The sequence below is a fragment of the Ambystoma mexicanum genome, chromosome 2q, assembly GCF_040938575.1.
Source record: "Ambystoma mexicanum isolate Mex_15411 chromosome 2q, UKY_AmexF1_1, whole genome shotgun sequence".
Lineage (NCBI taxonomy): Eukaryota > Metazoa > Chordata > Amphibia > Caudata > Ambystomatidae > Ambystoma > Ambystoma mexicanum.
The window spans coordinates 1,438,375,136-1,438,393,608 of record NC_090924.1 but is presented as its reverse complement, the minus strand read 5'-3'; the positions used below and the strand labels follow the sequence as shown (position 1 = coordinate 1,438,393,608).

The 18,473-nt window shown below is 45.9% G+C and overlaps 1 protein-coding gene across 1 annotated transcript in view; it reads right to left on the bottom strand.

Moving 5' to 3' along the window:
• FAAH2 (fatty acid amide hydrolase 2) overlaps positions 1–18,473 on the bottom strand; it is a 309,532-nt gene that overhangs the window by 16,403 nt on the left and 274,656 nt on the right. Inside the window, exons 8-9 of the mRNA XM_069648990.1 lie at positions 13,725–13,844; positions 12,757–12,868 (exon numbers count right to left, since the gene is read on the bottom strand). Coding sequence (XP_069505091.1) covers positions 12,757–12,868; positions 13,725–13,844 — 232 coding nt within the window. The remainder of the gene's footprint in view (positions 1–12,756; positions 12,869–13,724; positions 13,845–18,473) is intronic.

Genomic DNA, 18,473 nt, shown 5'->3' with positions numbered 1-18,473 from the left:
CACGTTTTCAAAGGTCTCCGAATTCTGCGCACATATCAAGGCAATCATAAAGACAGATTACAATGCGTAACGAATTGAACAAGAACAACAAAGTTACTTACTGTTGTGATGTGCTTGTCTCTGCATGTGAAAGCTGGTGATGTCATGTTGGAGTGTTGCCTTGTGAATGTCGGAATGTTTACCCAAGGATTCCACACCCAGCCAGTTAGAGCTCCCCAGCCTGGGTGATGGGAGCCAGTGTTATGTCCTGTATACTTATGTATATAACTTCATGTAACTGTGACTTAAGTACTTGTAATAAACATATAAGTAATCCCAAGAAGCCTGGAAGTCACTTTACAACATTGGCGACGAGGATGGGATTAAAAAGAAGAACATGCGAGTAAGAAACTGAAGAAAGTGAAAGAAGCCTGCTGCTGGGGGTGCAGGAAGAAGATGGAAAAGAAGGACAACACTGCCCCAAAACACAAGTAAGACCCATCACCCAGGGCACCAAAAGGGAGGAAGGAAGCCCTATATAGGAAGGATAAGCTGCCCATAAAATGGAGGGAGAGCTGGGTCCTGGGGCTGAAGAGAGGAGCAGGGCCTTGAAGGGAAGCTCAAGAAGGGAGCTAGGCCTTTAAGATTGAGAAATCTGTGTGAAGAAGTGAAGCCTGTTAAAGTAAAACCAGAAGTGTTGTCTGTTAAGTGAAGATAAAAGGAAGCTTAAAATGACACCTGGTCCCTTAAACTGAAGAAGGAATCCCACCCCATTAGTTTAAGAAACCTGTAGATTAAACAAAGCTTGTAGTGAAGATGACTCCCATGAGAGAGGGAGGAGCTAAGGAGCTGCGGGCAAGAGAAGACAGCTGATGCCATGACCAGCAGCAACTCTTTGTGGTAGGAAGGTGTTCCTGGAGTATGGCGTGCTGGGTGAAGCTGTCGCCTGTCAGAGGTTGCATTGCAAGTGTGAAGTACTGAGGGGTGAAGAAGAAAGCTCTGCACTGATGTTTCCATTCACCAGTCAAAGTATCATTCCCCAGTCAAGCAGCGCAGGGATGTGATGCTGTTTACCCTCATATGAAACCAAAAGTAAGCTTTGGGGAAAGTATGAAGCCCAGTAAGCTTCCTCCCATGTAGGAGTGTAAGTCTGCTTTGAGTTCATAAGTGGGACTTGGAGAAGGATGTGAGACTGCGGACAGTGAGCTGAGGGGTTCCCCAATGAGCCACTAGCATGTTAGGGAAGATTTTGAAGTGACAGTCTCGAGTGAGCAGCGAGTACTGGCTCTGCATGTCCCAAGCGCAATGTGAACTAAAGGTTAGACCCAGGCAGCGCTAGTCTGGTAGCGTATGCTCAGGGAAAGGGATGCAGGGAAAACTGCCTGCGTGCCACTTTGTTTTCAAGGATCAAAAGCGGATCGTGTTTTGGAAGCAGTGAACCGTTTTAAAATATTGAAGTTGAAGGATGACATATGCTGGGTCGAAGTACGTGGTATGAGTGATGTTTGGCTTATGAAGATCAGCATTGCCCCGAGGCAGAAGTGTGACTGGTGACATCACAGCTGGTTTAAGGGAGTCGGCGATGCCATAGAACGCCAGATTCAAGCATTATGTTCATATTAGAATGCACTTACCATGCCAGATTCCAGCCGGTAGCCGAAGCCATTAACCGAGGCAGGATGAAGAATAAAATAAACAATGTTATGAGGAAAGAACCCTGCAACTTGCATTGCCGCGCACAGGAAGAGGAGAGCTGAAGGCATTGGGCCGTAAAATGAGTGAATAAGCCTAAGTGCGTTGTGGGGTGAGAGGAGAGACCCCCTTACGAATCATCTTCACAGTGTGCCTACGATTTTATTGGTATTATCCGGCTGAGAGATGTAGAGCACTGCTGAGCACGTCGGTGAGTCGGAAAATCAGACAGAAATAAGAGCGCAGTAGGAAATCCGAATTCCACTATAGGATTTGCCAAGGATGTCATTATTGTTGTCATGAATGTCGTTCCTGGTGAAGGAATGCGGCAAATTTGGGTTATGGTGCATCAAGGTGCTGCGACTGCAGAGGAGGCACAAGGACCGCATTTGAAGTAATGGCTGCAGTGTATCATTTTATGTTTAAGTTATTATGATGGTCACGAATCTGGTCTTTCAGAAGATAACGTTGAACATTCAGGAGCAGCAACGTGTATCCTTTAACTGTTTTTGCATTAAGTTTGTGTTACCAACCTAGTTTTGTGACAGATTAAGGATTGACAAGCATGGGAGGTGCACGAGAAGTTTGTGTGCAGATATATGCGTGCAGGAATTGAGGTTCAGATCTAAAATGTATTGGATTTAACACATTTGAAGAATTTTAGGTTCAAAAGGACTCATTTGGACATTCTGAACATGCACAATATGCGTATGCATTAAGTTTGTGGTACCAACAGAGTTTTGTAACAGGTTAAGGATTGACAAGCATGGGAGGTGCATGAGAAGTTTTTGTGTGGATATATGCGTGCAGGAATGAGGTTAAAAGTTACATTTATTAGATTTAACACATTTGAGGAATTTCAGGTTCAAAAGGACTCATTTGGACATTCTGAACATGCACAATATGCCTAGATGTGTGCAAGTCAGTAGCAGGGTGTGAGAGAGGTTAGAGTAACCATTGAGGGATTGCAGGGTAGGCTGCAGCCAACATAGACATGTAGGAATAAATGCGCATATTTCTTGGTTACGCCATAAGGGCTGTGTACGCAAATGTCACTATGAAGTTGAGTTGTTAGGCAGTGTACACACAAGTGTATGGGTGGGTGAGTGCCACAGAGGTGCAAGAACATAGTGTATCAGAGTGATTGTGGGTGAGTGCCACAAAGATGCAGGGTGGTACATAAACTGGCCATGGATTTTAGGAAATGTAATTATATAGTTTGCTATTGCTTTAATGGTGAGAAAAGAAGTACATGTATTGTGCAACATGAATTATTAGGATTTTAATTTTTGCAAAATGGTAATGCAAAATGTTGTTTTATGTGACTCATGTATGAAATGGGTGCACATGGGTAAAACATGTGTTTTGCTAAGAGTCAAAGAGGTTGAGTGTTGGGTAGCACCCAGAATATGTATTGTATGTGGGTGAAAGTGCCGCACGGGTTTGGAGGTAGCGACTCCAGTGTATATGTAAGTATGAGTGTGGTTAAGTGAAACCACAGTTGTATGGGTGGTAGCGCCGCCATTACACTAGAGAAATGTGGTGAGTGTGCCACAGCGGTCTGGACGGTAGTACATCCAGTTGTGCAGGGTAAAGGTGGAGAGCCTGCGTGACCATTTGGGTATGTTAGAGGTGTGTGTGGTTAGGAATACCACAGGAGTTGCGGAATACCACAGATGTTGCTGGGAGGTAGCGCCTCCAAGCATACTCTACTTCCCTTTCAAGCATAGCAGTGAGAATGTATGTGAGTTGGGAGGTAGCATTTCCAAGCATACAGTGAGGATTTATGTGAGTTTTCATCACTCCATAATAAGATGCATTCATGTTCCCTCATTGTTCCAGTGTGACTTTATGTGTGTAGATTAGGAGATTAATACGGAGTACCATTCTCCATTAAAAGGCAGGTTTTTGAGAGATGCGAGGTTTGGAATGTTATGAAATAGTGTAATGGGTGAAGTGAGGTGAGAGCGAGAGTGAGTCAGAGAAGATGTGAAATGGGGCAGCACCCATAGTGTGTGTAGCCTGTGGATGTGCTACAATTAAGTGAGGAGGTAGCGCCTCTGTGACTATAGTGGAGGTAGCACTTCCGCGAGTACAGTGGAGGTAGCGCCTCCCACATGAGGAGCATGAAAGTATTTTTTGAGGTAACGCCTCCGCCAGAGAAATTGGAGGTAGCGCCTCTGCCAGAGTAATAGGAGGTAGCGCCTCTGCCAGAGTAATAGGAGGTAGCGCCTTCGCCAGAGTAGTTGGAGGTAGCGCCTCCGCCAGTGTGATTGGAGGTAGTGCCTCCGCCAGAGTATTTGGAGATAGTGCCTCCGCCAGTGTAATTGGAAGTGGTGCCTCCGACAGTGTAGTTGGAGGTAGCGCCTCCGCCAGTGTAATAGGAGGTAGCGCCTCCACCAGAGTAGTTGGAGGTAGCACCTCCGCCTGTGTGATTGGAGGTAGCGTCTCCGCCAGAGTATTTGGAGGTAGCGCTTCTGCTTGTGTCATTTGGTAGCGCCCTGCCAGAGTATTTGGAGGTAGCGCCTCTGCCTGAGTAATTGGAGGTAGCGCCTCCGCCAGTGTGATTGGAGGTAGCGCTTCCGCAAGAGTATTTTGAGGTAGCGTGTAGAGAATCTGCTAGAGTATTTGGAGGTAGCATATCCACCAGTGTGATTGGAGATATCACCCCAGATGCTTGAAGGTGTAGGTGGGTGTGTAGGGTTAGTGGCCTACAGAAGTAGGGAGAGTGTCCCTAAGAATTGATATTCCCCTTGCTGGTGATGGATGTGGAAAGGAGGGGAATATGCTGTGGTGTGCTTGTCCGTGTGTGTTGATGTTTGAGAAGAAGGGAGATATGTTGTGTCTATTTGATGTATCTGTGTGGGTGCATTGTGAATCAGTAAAGGAAGGAGATGTGTTATATCGTGCCTGAGTGTGTTTGTAATGTTTATCAGTAAAGGAAGGAGATGTGTTGTGATGTGCTTGTCTCTGCATGTGAAAGCTGGTGATGTCATGTTGGAGTGTTGCCTTGTGAATGTCGGAATGTTTACCCAAGGATTCCACACCCAGCCAGTTAGAGCTCCCCAGCCTGGGTGATGGGAGCCAGTGTTATGTCCTGTATACTTATGTATATAACTTCATGTAACTGTGACTTAAGTACTTGTAATAAACATATAAGTAATCCCAAGAAGCCTGGAAGTCACTTTACAACACTTACCTTACAACCCTTACACATTACTAAAGTGCCACTTTAATTTATATATGTCAGATGTAAAAGAGCATCTTAATGGTAAATCATTGGCCTCTCCACAGACAGATCCCGCTCATATATTCTATTTGTCATGCGCAGACGATGTCTTACTTTCTGATCCGACACCTATAGGTCTGCAGAGACTAATCTTGGCATTTGCAGATTACGCAGCTACAAATTCCCTAAAAATCAACTTCTCTAAGACTAAGATATTAACAATAGCCAAGCGACGTAGTGGAGAGATCTTTTCTTGTCATTTAAATTTGGAAGTTCTGGAGGCAGTTGAGAGCATTGTATACCTGTGGTTTCCTATCCTCGGGGAACAAAGCAGGAGTAAACACTTTGACTGGTTAATGCATACAGCCATTTGGCCTCACAGATGATTAGGATAAAAATGAAGTGCTGTAGATATTCATTGACCTCTTTGCTAAAATGTTATGAAGGCAAAGTGGTACCCAAAATCACCTACGGGATTGAAGTGATACAGTAAGCCTAGCCAACTTGAGCAAGGTTTGCTGTCTACCCCAGATATATCCAAACACTCTGTAGCCTAACTCATCCCTCCAATCACATAAGGCAGAGACATAAAAGTGTTGGCAGCCATGCAATCAGGCATCTCCAAAAACCACCCAACACTCAGGTCCACCCACACAGTTTGTGTAGTGGGGCTATCTGAGGCATGCTCCAGCCTTAACTTGTCTAAAATGATACAGAGCATTCAGGAATGGGCCCAGAGTGAGCACACCAGCTATTTTAAGTCTGCCTTACAACAGACAGGGGCCCAAAGGAAATTGGTTGAGAGTAAGCCTTTAGAGAAATGCATCAGTATGACAACGGCTACCACACTGGAATACTAATGCTGTTAAACCAGCTGCACGCCATCCACACACTGTTAATTTTGCAAAACGTGGGGTTTCACCCTAAGTAACCAAAAGGTAATCCAGGCATGAACCCCTTGTACCCTGTGCCTTAGAGAGGCTCAGCCTCTCCTCACTGAGGAGGCCCAGCAAGGCCAAAACACATGTCTTGGGTTGCTGATGGTACTCTCGTTCAGAGAGAAGCGTTTACTGGAGACAGTAGATGGGGTCTTACCAAGAGTCCCTTCTCAGCACTTTGTCTGACATGGGTGCCTCTGAAAGAAATGTGCAGACGTTCTGTCAAGATACACAAGCCATAGATACAGAGGTTGCGGTCCCATTGGAGTTGGCCAGGTACATCTTGCCCAAACACCACGCCACTGTTTCTGTACACTACCAGGCCACCAGAAGGAACTGTCTAAATCCCAGACCATCCTGCCCTCTGTGATTTGAGAGGAATACTGTGAAAAGGATTGTTTATACTACGTTAGTTCTCATGGATACGGGACTGAAATAACTGCCCATGACTCACTGCCCAAAGTTACCCTCTCTCAAAGAAAGGTCTGAGAGCTGCTGCCGTGGCTAATGGAGAAGCTAAAGAACACATCTGCAGGAATAAGGGTTTTTCCTCTGTGATCCTGTGGAGGAAGGCCAGCACCTATCGCTGATTCCCCAAGCAACCATGAAAAACCCAAGGGAGACAGCAGGAGGCTACTACTCGACACAGTGGCACCGTGAAGCACGCACCACTCACTGATTCCCCGAGCAACCATGAAAACCAGGAGGCTACTGCTCCACACAGTGGTACCGCACTGAACGCATCACTTATCGATTCCTTGAGCCACCATGAAAAATACAAGGGTGGTACCAGGAGGCTACTAAGCCACACAGTGGGGCTGTGCTGCCCAAACCATGCTTACTGCCGACTTTAAAGTTTCATCTGAGGCTTTCAAATCTCAGGGATTGCAGCAGCAACACCAATTGTAATGAATACTCAACTTGAAAAGAGTAATTGGGACCACCTGGGGAGGATCGGGAATGGACGGAAAACACATGGGGAAGAATTCGAAAAAGATGAACTGCCCAATCACGATCAAATAAGATAGGGAAAAACCAATCATTATTGAATGAGCAAGGCAATCAGCAGCAAAACAGAATAAGTCCCTGGAGGGAGGATGAGAGACTGTGCAACAGAGCTGAGAGTGAGAGGCAGAACCTGCGTGCAGCTATGCCACAAACGCTGGGAGACCAGACTGAGAATAGTGATCTGATAGCTTCCTGCCAGCAATACGCCAGACATTGCGGGAGACCAGATTGAAAAGGAGGCCATAGAGCTGTACTCTAGACCTTGGAAGAGACAGGACAAAGAAGAGGTCCTTATAAGCTTGTGGAGAGTTGGAACCCACACACAGGGAGACTAGATGTAGAGAAGAGGAGGCAGCTGAAAGCCTGCTGATGGCTACATCTAAGACAATGGGAGAGACCTGGGAGTCAGCAAGAGCTGAAGAGTTTTACAAACAACTCCAACCACTGAATAGGAGACTTTGGCCGAGGAGGGCGGCCTGTGGCTGGTAAGTAACAATATCATAGCCTGACAAAAAACCCAAGGAAGTGAGAAGAAATACTTGCTAATAGAAGCTGTTACAAGGTCCACTTCTCAAGTCTGGGGATCAATAGGAAGGTTAGTCAGGTGACCAGACATAAGATGTTTGGTGTCGGCCCGCACTCAGACACGCAAGACAAGAGGCAGATGTACAGCTTCCTGACAAGGAAAACATAGTATCCAAGAAAGAAGTGCTGGGCACTTACAACCCCAAAGACACTGGGTAACATTGTGACATGCACCAAGGAAGCAGACACGAAGTAAGAGAGAGAAGGACTGCCGTCCGATAAGAAAGATTGTTTAGCTTCATTTGCTGTGCTTTAACCCCAACTTTCCATAAAGCCTAAGGGCTTATGTTTACTAAATAAACCCTTAGAATGTGAAAAATGGCTTCAATTCCTCTGTTATTCCTGCGGCTTTGCGGGAAAACTCACACAGGACATAACCAGGTACTTTGTGTATTTACCCAGACCCCAATAGGCTTCCAATCTCTCAGGAGTATATCTGTACATCTATCATATTTGCATCCCTGATGAGGCCTAGGGAAAAAGCAAAAATCACAAGAGCCTCTTGCCACAGCTGTAGATGTTTGGGAATTCCAACCTCAAAGTGGTCTGGTAAAATATCTTCCCAATCCAGTCTATTCAAAGGCCTAATCCTCCATAAATGAGAATTTAAGTTTGATCAAACCTTTGGGACCAAGAGAGACACTTTTACAAGTAGAAGACATATTGAATGAAAAGAACTTTGTATCATAGTATGAGTGGAACTTGGCTAGCGAACAGAATCTTTCCAAAACTGAACTTTGATTTGGAAAATCCTGAATTCATCCAGGGTAAGGGGATCCAACACTGGTCACAAGGATTTCTGTTGATAACCTTTTTTGCGTTTGAATCTATATGTTATTTTGACAAGTTTGAACAGCCAAATAATACCTGTATAATTTTGTTTCATGTATTAGTGTGAGGTAAATATTTTGGGGCAAACTGGTCAGCGGAAGTGCTTAAGTTGCTAATTCATATGGCTGAAAAGATAGCTGCAGACCAGTGAAGAGTCGATCTCTTAACATACAACTAAATCCAAAACACTTTCACGGATTTGCACTTATCCTACAAGTAATTTACCACAAACTTTGGTTAATAATCATTAACATAGAAAATTCATCTTCAATCTGAATGTATTAGTTGCTAAATTCTTAGAACTTGCCAACACATGAGTCAACCTTTCGAATCTTTTGAAAGATTGCCACGCGGAACGCTGTATCCGACCAGGATAACGCTCCGATCGCGAGAATTGGAATTTAAATAGATGCTAATATCAATCATTCACAAACTTGATGACTATGTAAAGAGTAGTCTTTACAACGAATGAAGAACTAATATCGAACATTGAACTAAGGGAAATTGAGAGTCCAGTCATAGGACACTAGATGAGGAATACAAGCTTGAATGTATAGAGTAATGCCTTGAAGACGACCAAAGGTCAAAACACGTGTTGGCTAGAAATAAGTATTTAGCAACTAATACATTCAGACTGAAGATCAATTTTCTATGTTAATGATTACTAACCAATGTGTGTGGTAAATTACTTGTAGGATAAGCGCAACACCGTGAACGAGTTTTAAATGTATCTGTATAAGTGTGAGGGACAGATACTTTGGGACATTAGGTCATTTTATTTCAGCCTTAGTTTGTTAGGCAGGGAAATCCTTGTTAGGTTAGGGAAAGATAGGCGTTTGTCTCACCCCTTTTCATTTAATAAAATGGTTACTTGTGAGAAAACTATACCGAAGTGTCCGTCTCGCATTGCTGACCCCTCACAAAGCCTAATTATTTTTTTAAACTACTAGTAATACCAAACACAATTACATTTTAATACCTATTATACTGTGGTCATTGTAAACAATTAAATCCTATTTTGAAATGCCTTTTTAATTCTATCTGGATTTGAGAAAATAAGAATGTTTTGATCATTGTGAAGTTTTGGATTGTAATGATAATGGTGTGGTATTTATAAAGCGCTTACACCTAAGCGCTTCAAATAGAACATATAGACATACAATATCACCCAACCGGAGTTGGTACTCATTTATTGACCTCTGGAAAGATAAAAGGCTCAGTTGGCCTTCCTAGGATTCGAACCAGCGACCTGCAGAACACAAATAAATCGCAGTATGGAGCACCCAACCCGCTGAGGTATCTTACCGGCTTGTATTATCAAGTCTCTGGTGCTTGTGTGGTAAAGTAGTCAGCCAAAACGAGTACGAGTATGCTGCAGAGAAAACAACATATGCCTTTACAGGATAGATGTCACGACCCTCTCCCAAAACCCCCTCTGGCTAGTCCATTGGCCAGGTGGAGTCAGGACTCGGGCCTCTAGAGCCTGGCATCCTCTTCAAAAGCCCTCATGGGGCCAGTCCTGGCACCTATGGCGCCAGGCTCATACACCATGAATAAACAATGTACTTGGGAACTACTTTATTGTATTGTCAGCCAACATGGAGGCATCCACATAGCTTGGCTCATAAGAACCAAGCTATGCGGTCTAGTGTTTTGGGTGTGGTAGCCTGGGACTACTTTACCTGGACTATTTTGTTGGGGCTATTTAAACCACACCCGAGCAAGACAGCACGCTTCACGTTCCTGTGCAGCTTGCAACGTGACGCTGACCGTGTCCAGCTATTCCCTCGAACCTCGGAGAAGCAGAACCTGCAAGGAAACAAAAGGAACATCATTAGCAGCAGCATCTTACCTGCAGTCTTCATCTTTAAACACTCACAGCTACTGAAAACAGCTTCCTCGAATCTGCACGCCTCCCGGACAGAACGACCTGAAAGAGGAAGATAGAGGTAACATTAAAGAAAGCATTAGAGACATTTACAAATTACGAACTGCTCAAAAGGCTTACCTGGCTGGGCGCCTCTAGGCTGGCACCACTCCGGACATTCCACTTGTGCTGAAGAACACTGCGACCTACAAGGAAGGAAAACACAGGTTAGCAAAGGCAAGATTTACGCAGCGCTGCGCATAGCGCTTACTTACCGCATCATAGCGCTCTTAATGAGCCATCATTTGCCAGCGGGGCTCAGCCAAGCCAGTTCGCCGCGCTGAAGCTCTGCATACCTAAGGGAGAAAAAAGACACATTTTAAACAAAGAAAGGCATACAGTATAGCAACAAAACTAAAGAACAGCAATAAGACCTACCTGAACAATATCAAACGGGCCGGCATCAGTGAAGTAAATGGACCGCACTCGCCTATGAAAGACAACGTGCCCCTGCAAAGAAGGCAGGACGGAGAGCATGCCTAATTCTACCACAAGGTGAGGAGAGGGCGCCAGAGGGACTGAAATCATACGGGGGTGGAGAGAGGATACTTACCTCAGTCGGTCCGTCTTGAACACAGTCCTCCTGTATTTTCAGGCAGAACCTTCCCCGCAGACCACATCAGGGCAAAGCTGAGAAGCATACCAGCGAGTAACCCGGCTGGGTGGCGTCCCTGTGGATACCAGGTGAGCGTAACAATAGAACCATGTGTATTTACAGCATATATGCCTTGGAGTTTGTATAGGATTTGCCTAGGTCCATATACATGATTTGACTAGGTGCATGAACAGCATACATGCCTAGGTGGCAGTCTCTGTTCAGGACGGTTAAAGGATATAAAGGATTATAGAGGCGACAAAAGATGGGGGACATTGGTCTCAATGTCACAAAGACCTAAAGAAGAACTCTCATAACTCAGTCACCCATTCATCAAGGGGTGCCAGACCACTCCCAATAGGTCTCCTACTAGGGGAGGGAATGCCAAATGTACTGATCAGGCACGTGGACCTCCAACTCGGTGAGAGGGCCTACCTACTTTTCTCTGAGCAAGGGGTCTCTTGGGCTTCAACACAGACCCAAAGTGCTCTCAGCGTCCCAATCAGAAGTAGGTTCTTTCTACATCAGCCGGGAGACCCCTCCCAGAGCGATCAAGTTGGGCTCTTCACATCCCATTCAGATAAAAAGTTTGCCTCCGAATTTTCTCCAAGGTCACCTCCACCCTTTATCAGGCCCTCAACTCCTTCGGGGCTAAACAATTAGATCGGCTCAAGGAAAGGTGGGAAAGAGACTTAGGTGAACTGGAACCAGAAGACTGGATAGACGCATTAATGTCCCCCCGAGAGATTGGGATAGAAGCCAAGCTCAGCCTACTACAGCTTAGAATCCTCCACCGCTCTTACTACTCTCGCACAGCCATGGTCAGATGGGGGGGCCGAGGATGGGACATGCATTAGATGCAAGCGAGAGCCGGCCACCTTCTACCACATGATCTGGGACTGTCAAGTATTACAAGTTTTCTGGGGGGACTGCATTAATACGATCTCTACCGTCCTGGCGACGCCAATTCCTAAAGACCCCAAAATGACACTGCTGGGAATTTGGGCAGAGGTGGATTTGACAAAGTATAAAAAAATGTTTTTGGCGGTTGCGCTGAGGGTGGAAAAAAGGCTTGTGGCTGCTAACTGGGGCTCCGCAGACCTATTAAACCTGAACCGTTAACTAAACAGATGTGCAGCTTTGGAGCGCCAAATCTATAATGCGCGGTGTTACCCCCGTAAATTTGAAAAGATATGGGGTGAATGGCTCGATGCTCCCTGAATTCCACCCCTTCCTATTTCCCTCCCCCCTCCCCACCTTTTCTACTCTTCCCCTCCACCCTCCCCATGACTTGAGAACACAAAACGTTACGAGTATTGCCAGCAACTACCCGTCTTGCGGTTGTGTCATGGCCCCTAGACCCCACATCGCCTTTGCCGTTGTCAATATTGCCTTGTTTCTCTGATGAATGCCTATGTTTATATCCATGTTGCTGTTGTGCTGTTTAAATTCAAATAAACAGCGTTATTAAAAAAAAAAAAAAAGTTTGCCTGGCTTACAACTCAGCAGGGCGGCTGCTAGATGTGATGGCCTCCATCTCTCACTCAGGGGAGGTCCACTGCTACTTCTACTGTAAGGACGCCCGCACACCTCTGTAAGTGAAGGGGCCTCCCACTGACCGTGGGGTCATCCTCTATCGTCCGCCTTTTCTTCCACTTAGTGAGGAGGGAAATCCTGCCTGACTCAGATCAGACTTGTCACTACATGTACCAGACAACTCTGCTCAATAGAATCTGCATTTTCCTTCTGTTGCAAGACACCGATGATGCCTTGACGATTCACATCATGTGACTGGCACGACAACTCACAGGCAACTCCTTCCTAACTCTGGCAAAAGGCAACAAGCAACATCATAAATGGCAGCCATCTTCCTTTGGCAGCCATCTTCCTTAAACACCATTTTTTTCGCCATTTTCCTCTACTCAAAAAAATGAAGAGCAGGGCCCTACCCAGTGAGTTCATTGTCACGTACCAATGGCCGGTATGGTGTGCACCGACAGTCCGAGCGGCCATTTTAGCAGTTCCCACATCGGCCACACCTCCTTCCCATGATCAGCCATCAGATCTGTAAATGCCCGTGCTGCCTGCAAATGAAATACAAGAGACAGTTTAAAATTCTGGAGGCGCAAGGTAAAAGCGGATTCTGCCGGAAAAATGATATGATAATGTTGGCCTGCAATGACACATCTTCTCAATTGTCTGCTTATGAATTGATTTTCAACACTTTGCTTGCAGCTTCTCTATGCAGTACTAATTTTTGGCAATGTTACTTTCCACAGCAATTTGGGTACTCTTTTATCCATTCCTAAGATTCCCACTCGCCATTTCTAGCTCACTCTTTGGCAGTCATGGCTTATCCAGGAGACTGGTGAAGCTACGCACGCTCGACATCTGTTATGAATCCCCAAGAGTCCCTCCAGGCTCTTTTCCGTTATGTGATTCGAAAGGTTTCTACACCTCTTGAGCTCAGAAATACCCAACATGCAGATAATGGTGTTTTGCATGTTCAAGATTCTGTTCGTTTTAAGGCAAGTTCTACTGGCTTTAGTGGTCATCCTGCTGTCAATTCTCATTAACCTATCACCTTGCAGGGAACTTGGGCTATTGTTGCTCGAGTCAATAGCTCGAGACGACAGGCCATTAACAGACTGACCGTCTGCCTCCAACGTTATTATCGGCATCCCTTAGGGAGTTGCCCAAGTTGATTATCCAATCTATTTCCAATGTCTTGTCTTTGGAAGCTCATAGATGGTGTAATATGTTCAAGAGAAAGCCACAACCAGGTTATTACACCTATATTTAATTTCCAGCATGTAATGTCTCAATTGCAAGTTGTTTATTTCTTCTCTGAGTTCATAAGCCCGGTAGCTCCCGAGAAAGCCACAAACACTGCCCGAAACAGCCACACAAAAACTCACCCAAAGGCCACTATGAACGCACCTGACCATTAGCATCCTTTGAGTTCATCATGGCAGACCAGATCTGGAAAGAGTATCTCATTTTTTTTATTTCCACGCTCTGTACCTCTACACCAAGGTCTGTCTGCAGGTAGTCCACAACCTAGAAAAAAGCATATCAACGTGAGGGCTGAGACCGATCCAGTAGCAACAGTAAAATAGAAGAGGATTTAGGTTTATTGTCAAGCTAGAACAAATGCATTGACAATAGTCATACAAAAAACACTCAACCTTTCGTGACTCCTGTCAGCAAAGTAAAGTATGAGGATACTATGTGGCATTTGTAGGAACAACATTATAAGAGTCCGTTTGAAAGTAGGGCATGGCTCTTTGCGTGCTGACCTGCACACCTTCGGGTAGTTAAGAACATCACAGCCTTTTGCTGTCAAAGGTCGTCAAATGCTATACCAAAATACATGTGGAGCGTAAAAGTGACACAGCTAAAAGCTGCGTCACTTTTGCAATGAAAATCCAGATCAAAACAAGGGCTTGGGACTGCTGGGTCCTTCCACTGCAAGGATACCATGGAGTTACAAGTTTTCACTCACTCTGAGCCTGCATGTGCTTCACAAGATAGCGTATGGGGCAAACAATTGCCTTGAGTTTGCAAGACACTACTTCACAGGTAAAGCAAATGTTATTAGTGACCAACATTCTCCTATTCCTTCCATCCCTTCACTCTTGGGATGCCGGTATCAGAAACAGAAAACCCTTTAGCACAGACTAGTGAATGTTAAAAAGAAAGTTAAAAAGTATACTAGTGCCTGCCCCGCACTCTTCACTAGATTACAGGCTTCAAGTCCCCAATTCTATGGCACTAGGTGGGTACTTCGGAAGACATTTAGAGAGTGGGTATGTAGTTGGAAAGGGCAGTTTTAAGTGTAAATGGGGGACTACAGACTAGGAGAAAATTATATATGCAGTCACAGATTGGACATTTTGGGGCCAATAAGTATGCCATTAGGGACTGTATAATAGAAGGTTGGGCCAACTTAAAATATAAACAGAAGAAATAACAAAACGTAGGATGGCCTTCTTTCACTAATGACTCTCACTGAGTCTTTATCAATCTCCGTCTGAGTGGTTCAGGTTTTCGAGTCTCAGCCGTCACTGTTCCAAAGTCCCAGAGGAGTTATCTCATTCCTCCGTATTAATACACACTCCAGATTGTACCAAGCTCCTCTTCTGCTCTTTTGAGCCTAGGTGCTGGCTTTTTCGAAGTACCGTACCTCAAGACTAAGCCAGTCCTCGATATACTGCAAGACCCTCTAGGTTCTCTTCCAGATATTGATGGGTTCAGCCAGGAGAGAGACAGAAGAACCAATCCCTACTAACCCTCCTTCCTGACTCTTTTCTTCCTAGCTCCTCTCTGATCTGTCTCTAGGCTCCCTAATCCTAGCTGGAACCTCCTGCCACCTATCGGACATGTCCAGGCCCTCCGGATCCTCAAACCTCTAGCTTACTATCTTGCTTCTGTCTCCTTTTTTCAATATATTTATAAAATCCCACCTCTTCTCTTTATTGCTTTATTCTTTCTCTTCCAATACTAGTTAATCCTTGCCCCATCATCTTCACTCTCCTCCTCTGAAGATGTGTCATCCTCAGTCTCCTCACTCCCGCTTACCCCCTGCTGATCTGTTACTGTCGCCTTACTACCACTTTGGCCTGTTTCTACATTCCGCTCCATTGTGGGTTTACTTCCCCTATCCATCCTTCTAATTTCACTCCTTCCATCAACCCCACTCTGGGTTTTATCCCCCCCCTTCTTCCATTTCCTCTCATCTCCTCCTGCCACTACACTCCTGGTTTTACTTTCACCTTCTTTTCCACTGTTCATACTACTGCACGCCACATGTTGCCTTCTCAATACTTTCCCCTGCTACTACTACAGACATTCACTCTGCTCTTTAATTTACTTCATCGCTCTTTCCCACTTTTTCTCTCTCCCCTCTTACCGCTGTCCTTACTTCTGTAAAGATCACATCCTCCTCTCTTCTGCCACTTCTCCAGCTTCCCTCTGGAGACTTGACCTAGGCGTGTCCTGCAAAGTCTCTGCAGCATCTCTCCTCTCCAGCAACCGTCCCTCTCCAAACTTCTCTAAACAGGAGTCCCCTGCTCCTGCCAGTAAGCACTCTGAAATGGGCCGCCTGGCTTATATAGCAACAGGGCCCTTCCTAGGGCTGATGGTCTGCATTGACTGGGCTCTCTCACTTTCTGATAGTCAGAATGAGGATGAAGGGGCTGGGTTAAACCTATAGGAGCCCTGGTGGCCATTTTGAAACGGTGTCCAGGGAGAAGCTGAACAGGCTGCTTGTGTGGAGGATATCCTGCTGTAAAGGGAAGGTAAGTCTGCTAGTGAGGCTCTAGGGGTTATGGGTTCCCCTAAAACGTTTTACACACATTAAAAGCAGAATAGAAAAGAAAAGGAAAATCCGAAAACGTATAGATAAAACAAGAAGGAGCTGGAAGGCATAATGCGTAAGGGAGGCACCTCACAGGAGGAGGAGGAATGGGTGAAGCAGCTACAACAAGCTAGCAGGGAGCATTGGGACAGATTATGTAAGCCGAGTTATAAAAAATACGTCGAAAGACAACATGCAGGGGGAGACAAGCCGGGCAGGCTACTGGCTTGCTTATACAAAAATGAAACACCACGACCAGTGATCAGGAGGTCAAAGAGGATGAAGGGCAGATCTGGGATACCCAAGAGGGAGTGAATGAAGGGTTCCTTAGATACTACAAATGTCTTTACGGGGACGCAGGGGAAAAGATGGATCTAGAGCTACAGGAAACACTAGAAGATATAGGCTTGCCTAAATTGGATGAGCGGGAGGACCTGGACGTCCCAATCACACTAGAAGAATTAGAGATAGTGATCCAGCACCTACCCACGTGCAAAGCCCCGGGGTCGGACGGGCTCCCCAGAAAATATTATAAAACATACAAGCAAGAGGTGCTCCCCCGCTGCTGGCCATGCTTAATGAGGCGTTTGAGCATGGTAGGCTGCCGGAGTCCCTACGGGAGGCGGTGGTCATCCCGCTCCTTAAACCGGGTAAACCAAGCGCAGATTGTGGGTCATATAGATCCCCATCGATGCTCAATCAAGATGGCAAAATCCTCACAGCGGCGCTGGCAAACAGGCTCAAGTGAGTCATCGGTAAATTGATACATCCCGATCAAACAGGCTACGTTCCTGGCAGGAACATAACCGACAATCATAGGAGACTCCACCACATTATTGATCAAACTGAAAAGGACCCCGGCGAATTGGCAATAGTCTCGCTGGATGCTATAAAGGCCTTCGACTCAGTGAGATGGCCTTGGTTGCTGGCGGTCCTGAGGGACTATGGGATGGGGCTGGCATATCTGAGGTGGGTCAAAATGTTATCTAGTACGCCAATTGCTAGGGTCAAAACGAGTGCAACAATTTCAGACAAATGGCAACTCAGCAGGGGTACCAGACAGGGCTTGCCCTGGTTGCCCATGCTGTATATCCTCGCGTTGGAACCACTGGTGGTCTGCCTTAGACAGCAGTACGGGCAGATAGGGATCCATACTGCGGAGGGTTCGCATCTCATATTATTGTACGCCGATGATATACTCCTATATTTGCGCTTCCCAGAGGAGAATTTGCAATATGTCCTAGAGGTGATGGAGCATTACGCCACCCTCTCTGGCATAGCAGTAAACCCAAAGAAATCAAGCATGTTCCCCCTGGGGAGATATCGACGGACCCTGCCGCGGAGCCTACCGGTCCTGCTGATACCCTGGCAGACCGAGACGTTCCGATATTTGGGAATTGATATTTACCACACAACGGAAAAGGAACACAAACCCAATACGGAAAAGGCAGTTGAAGGTATCAAGAATAGCATGGGGTTTTGGTCCAGGCTACCCCTGGCCATGATGGACAGGGCGGCTTTGATCAAGATGATGGTACTCCCCAGATTGTTACATTTTTTGTAAATATCCTGTACGCGATCCCCAAACGCTTTTTTGTGAAACTCCACAGCCTATATAGGGGTTTCATATGGCACAACTCCAGAAACAGGGTGGCCCTGTGGAAACTACAAAACTTGTGTGATAGGGGGGCTATAAACCTACCAAACTTTGATTTATACTATTTGGCGCAACAGCTTCAATATGTGGCCAGGTGGTTGTCCGAAGAAGAAACGGCTGAAGCCAGGCTATTGTACAAGGACCCTCCTCTTTCTTTCTGAGAGAGACGGTGCGGTTGCCTAAATCCAAGGTGCTGGGAATGGCGAGACTGCTGGTGCTGGGATGGGAGATATGGCGCAAAACAGGGCAAATGTTGGGAAACCCGACCCCATTCTCCCTGCAGGTCCCGTTAGTGGCGCTTTGCGGGGAGGAAACACAAATGATCAAAGGGATCCGCAGATATTGGGAACCAATGAGCCTGGCAACCCTCTGCGATTTATGGCAGGAGGGGGTGGCACTGGACTTTCCAAGATTAATGGAGGACACTGGGGTGCATAAGGGCCAACATATTACTTATACCAGAATTATCAGACGGGTGCGAGAGAAATGGCCTGAGGCAGTGCTAGCGGAACAACCTGATGCAACCATTGAGACGATGTATGATATTTCGGAGGGTGGGCACGAAATATCCCGATTATATGAGCTACTAGGGACTAAGGTAGGCAAGGAGCTACTTCAATTGAGGCGAGACTGGGAAGAGGAGGTGGGAGAACCCATGTCAGATGGGCAATGG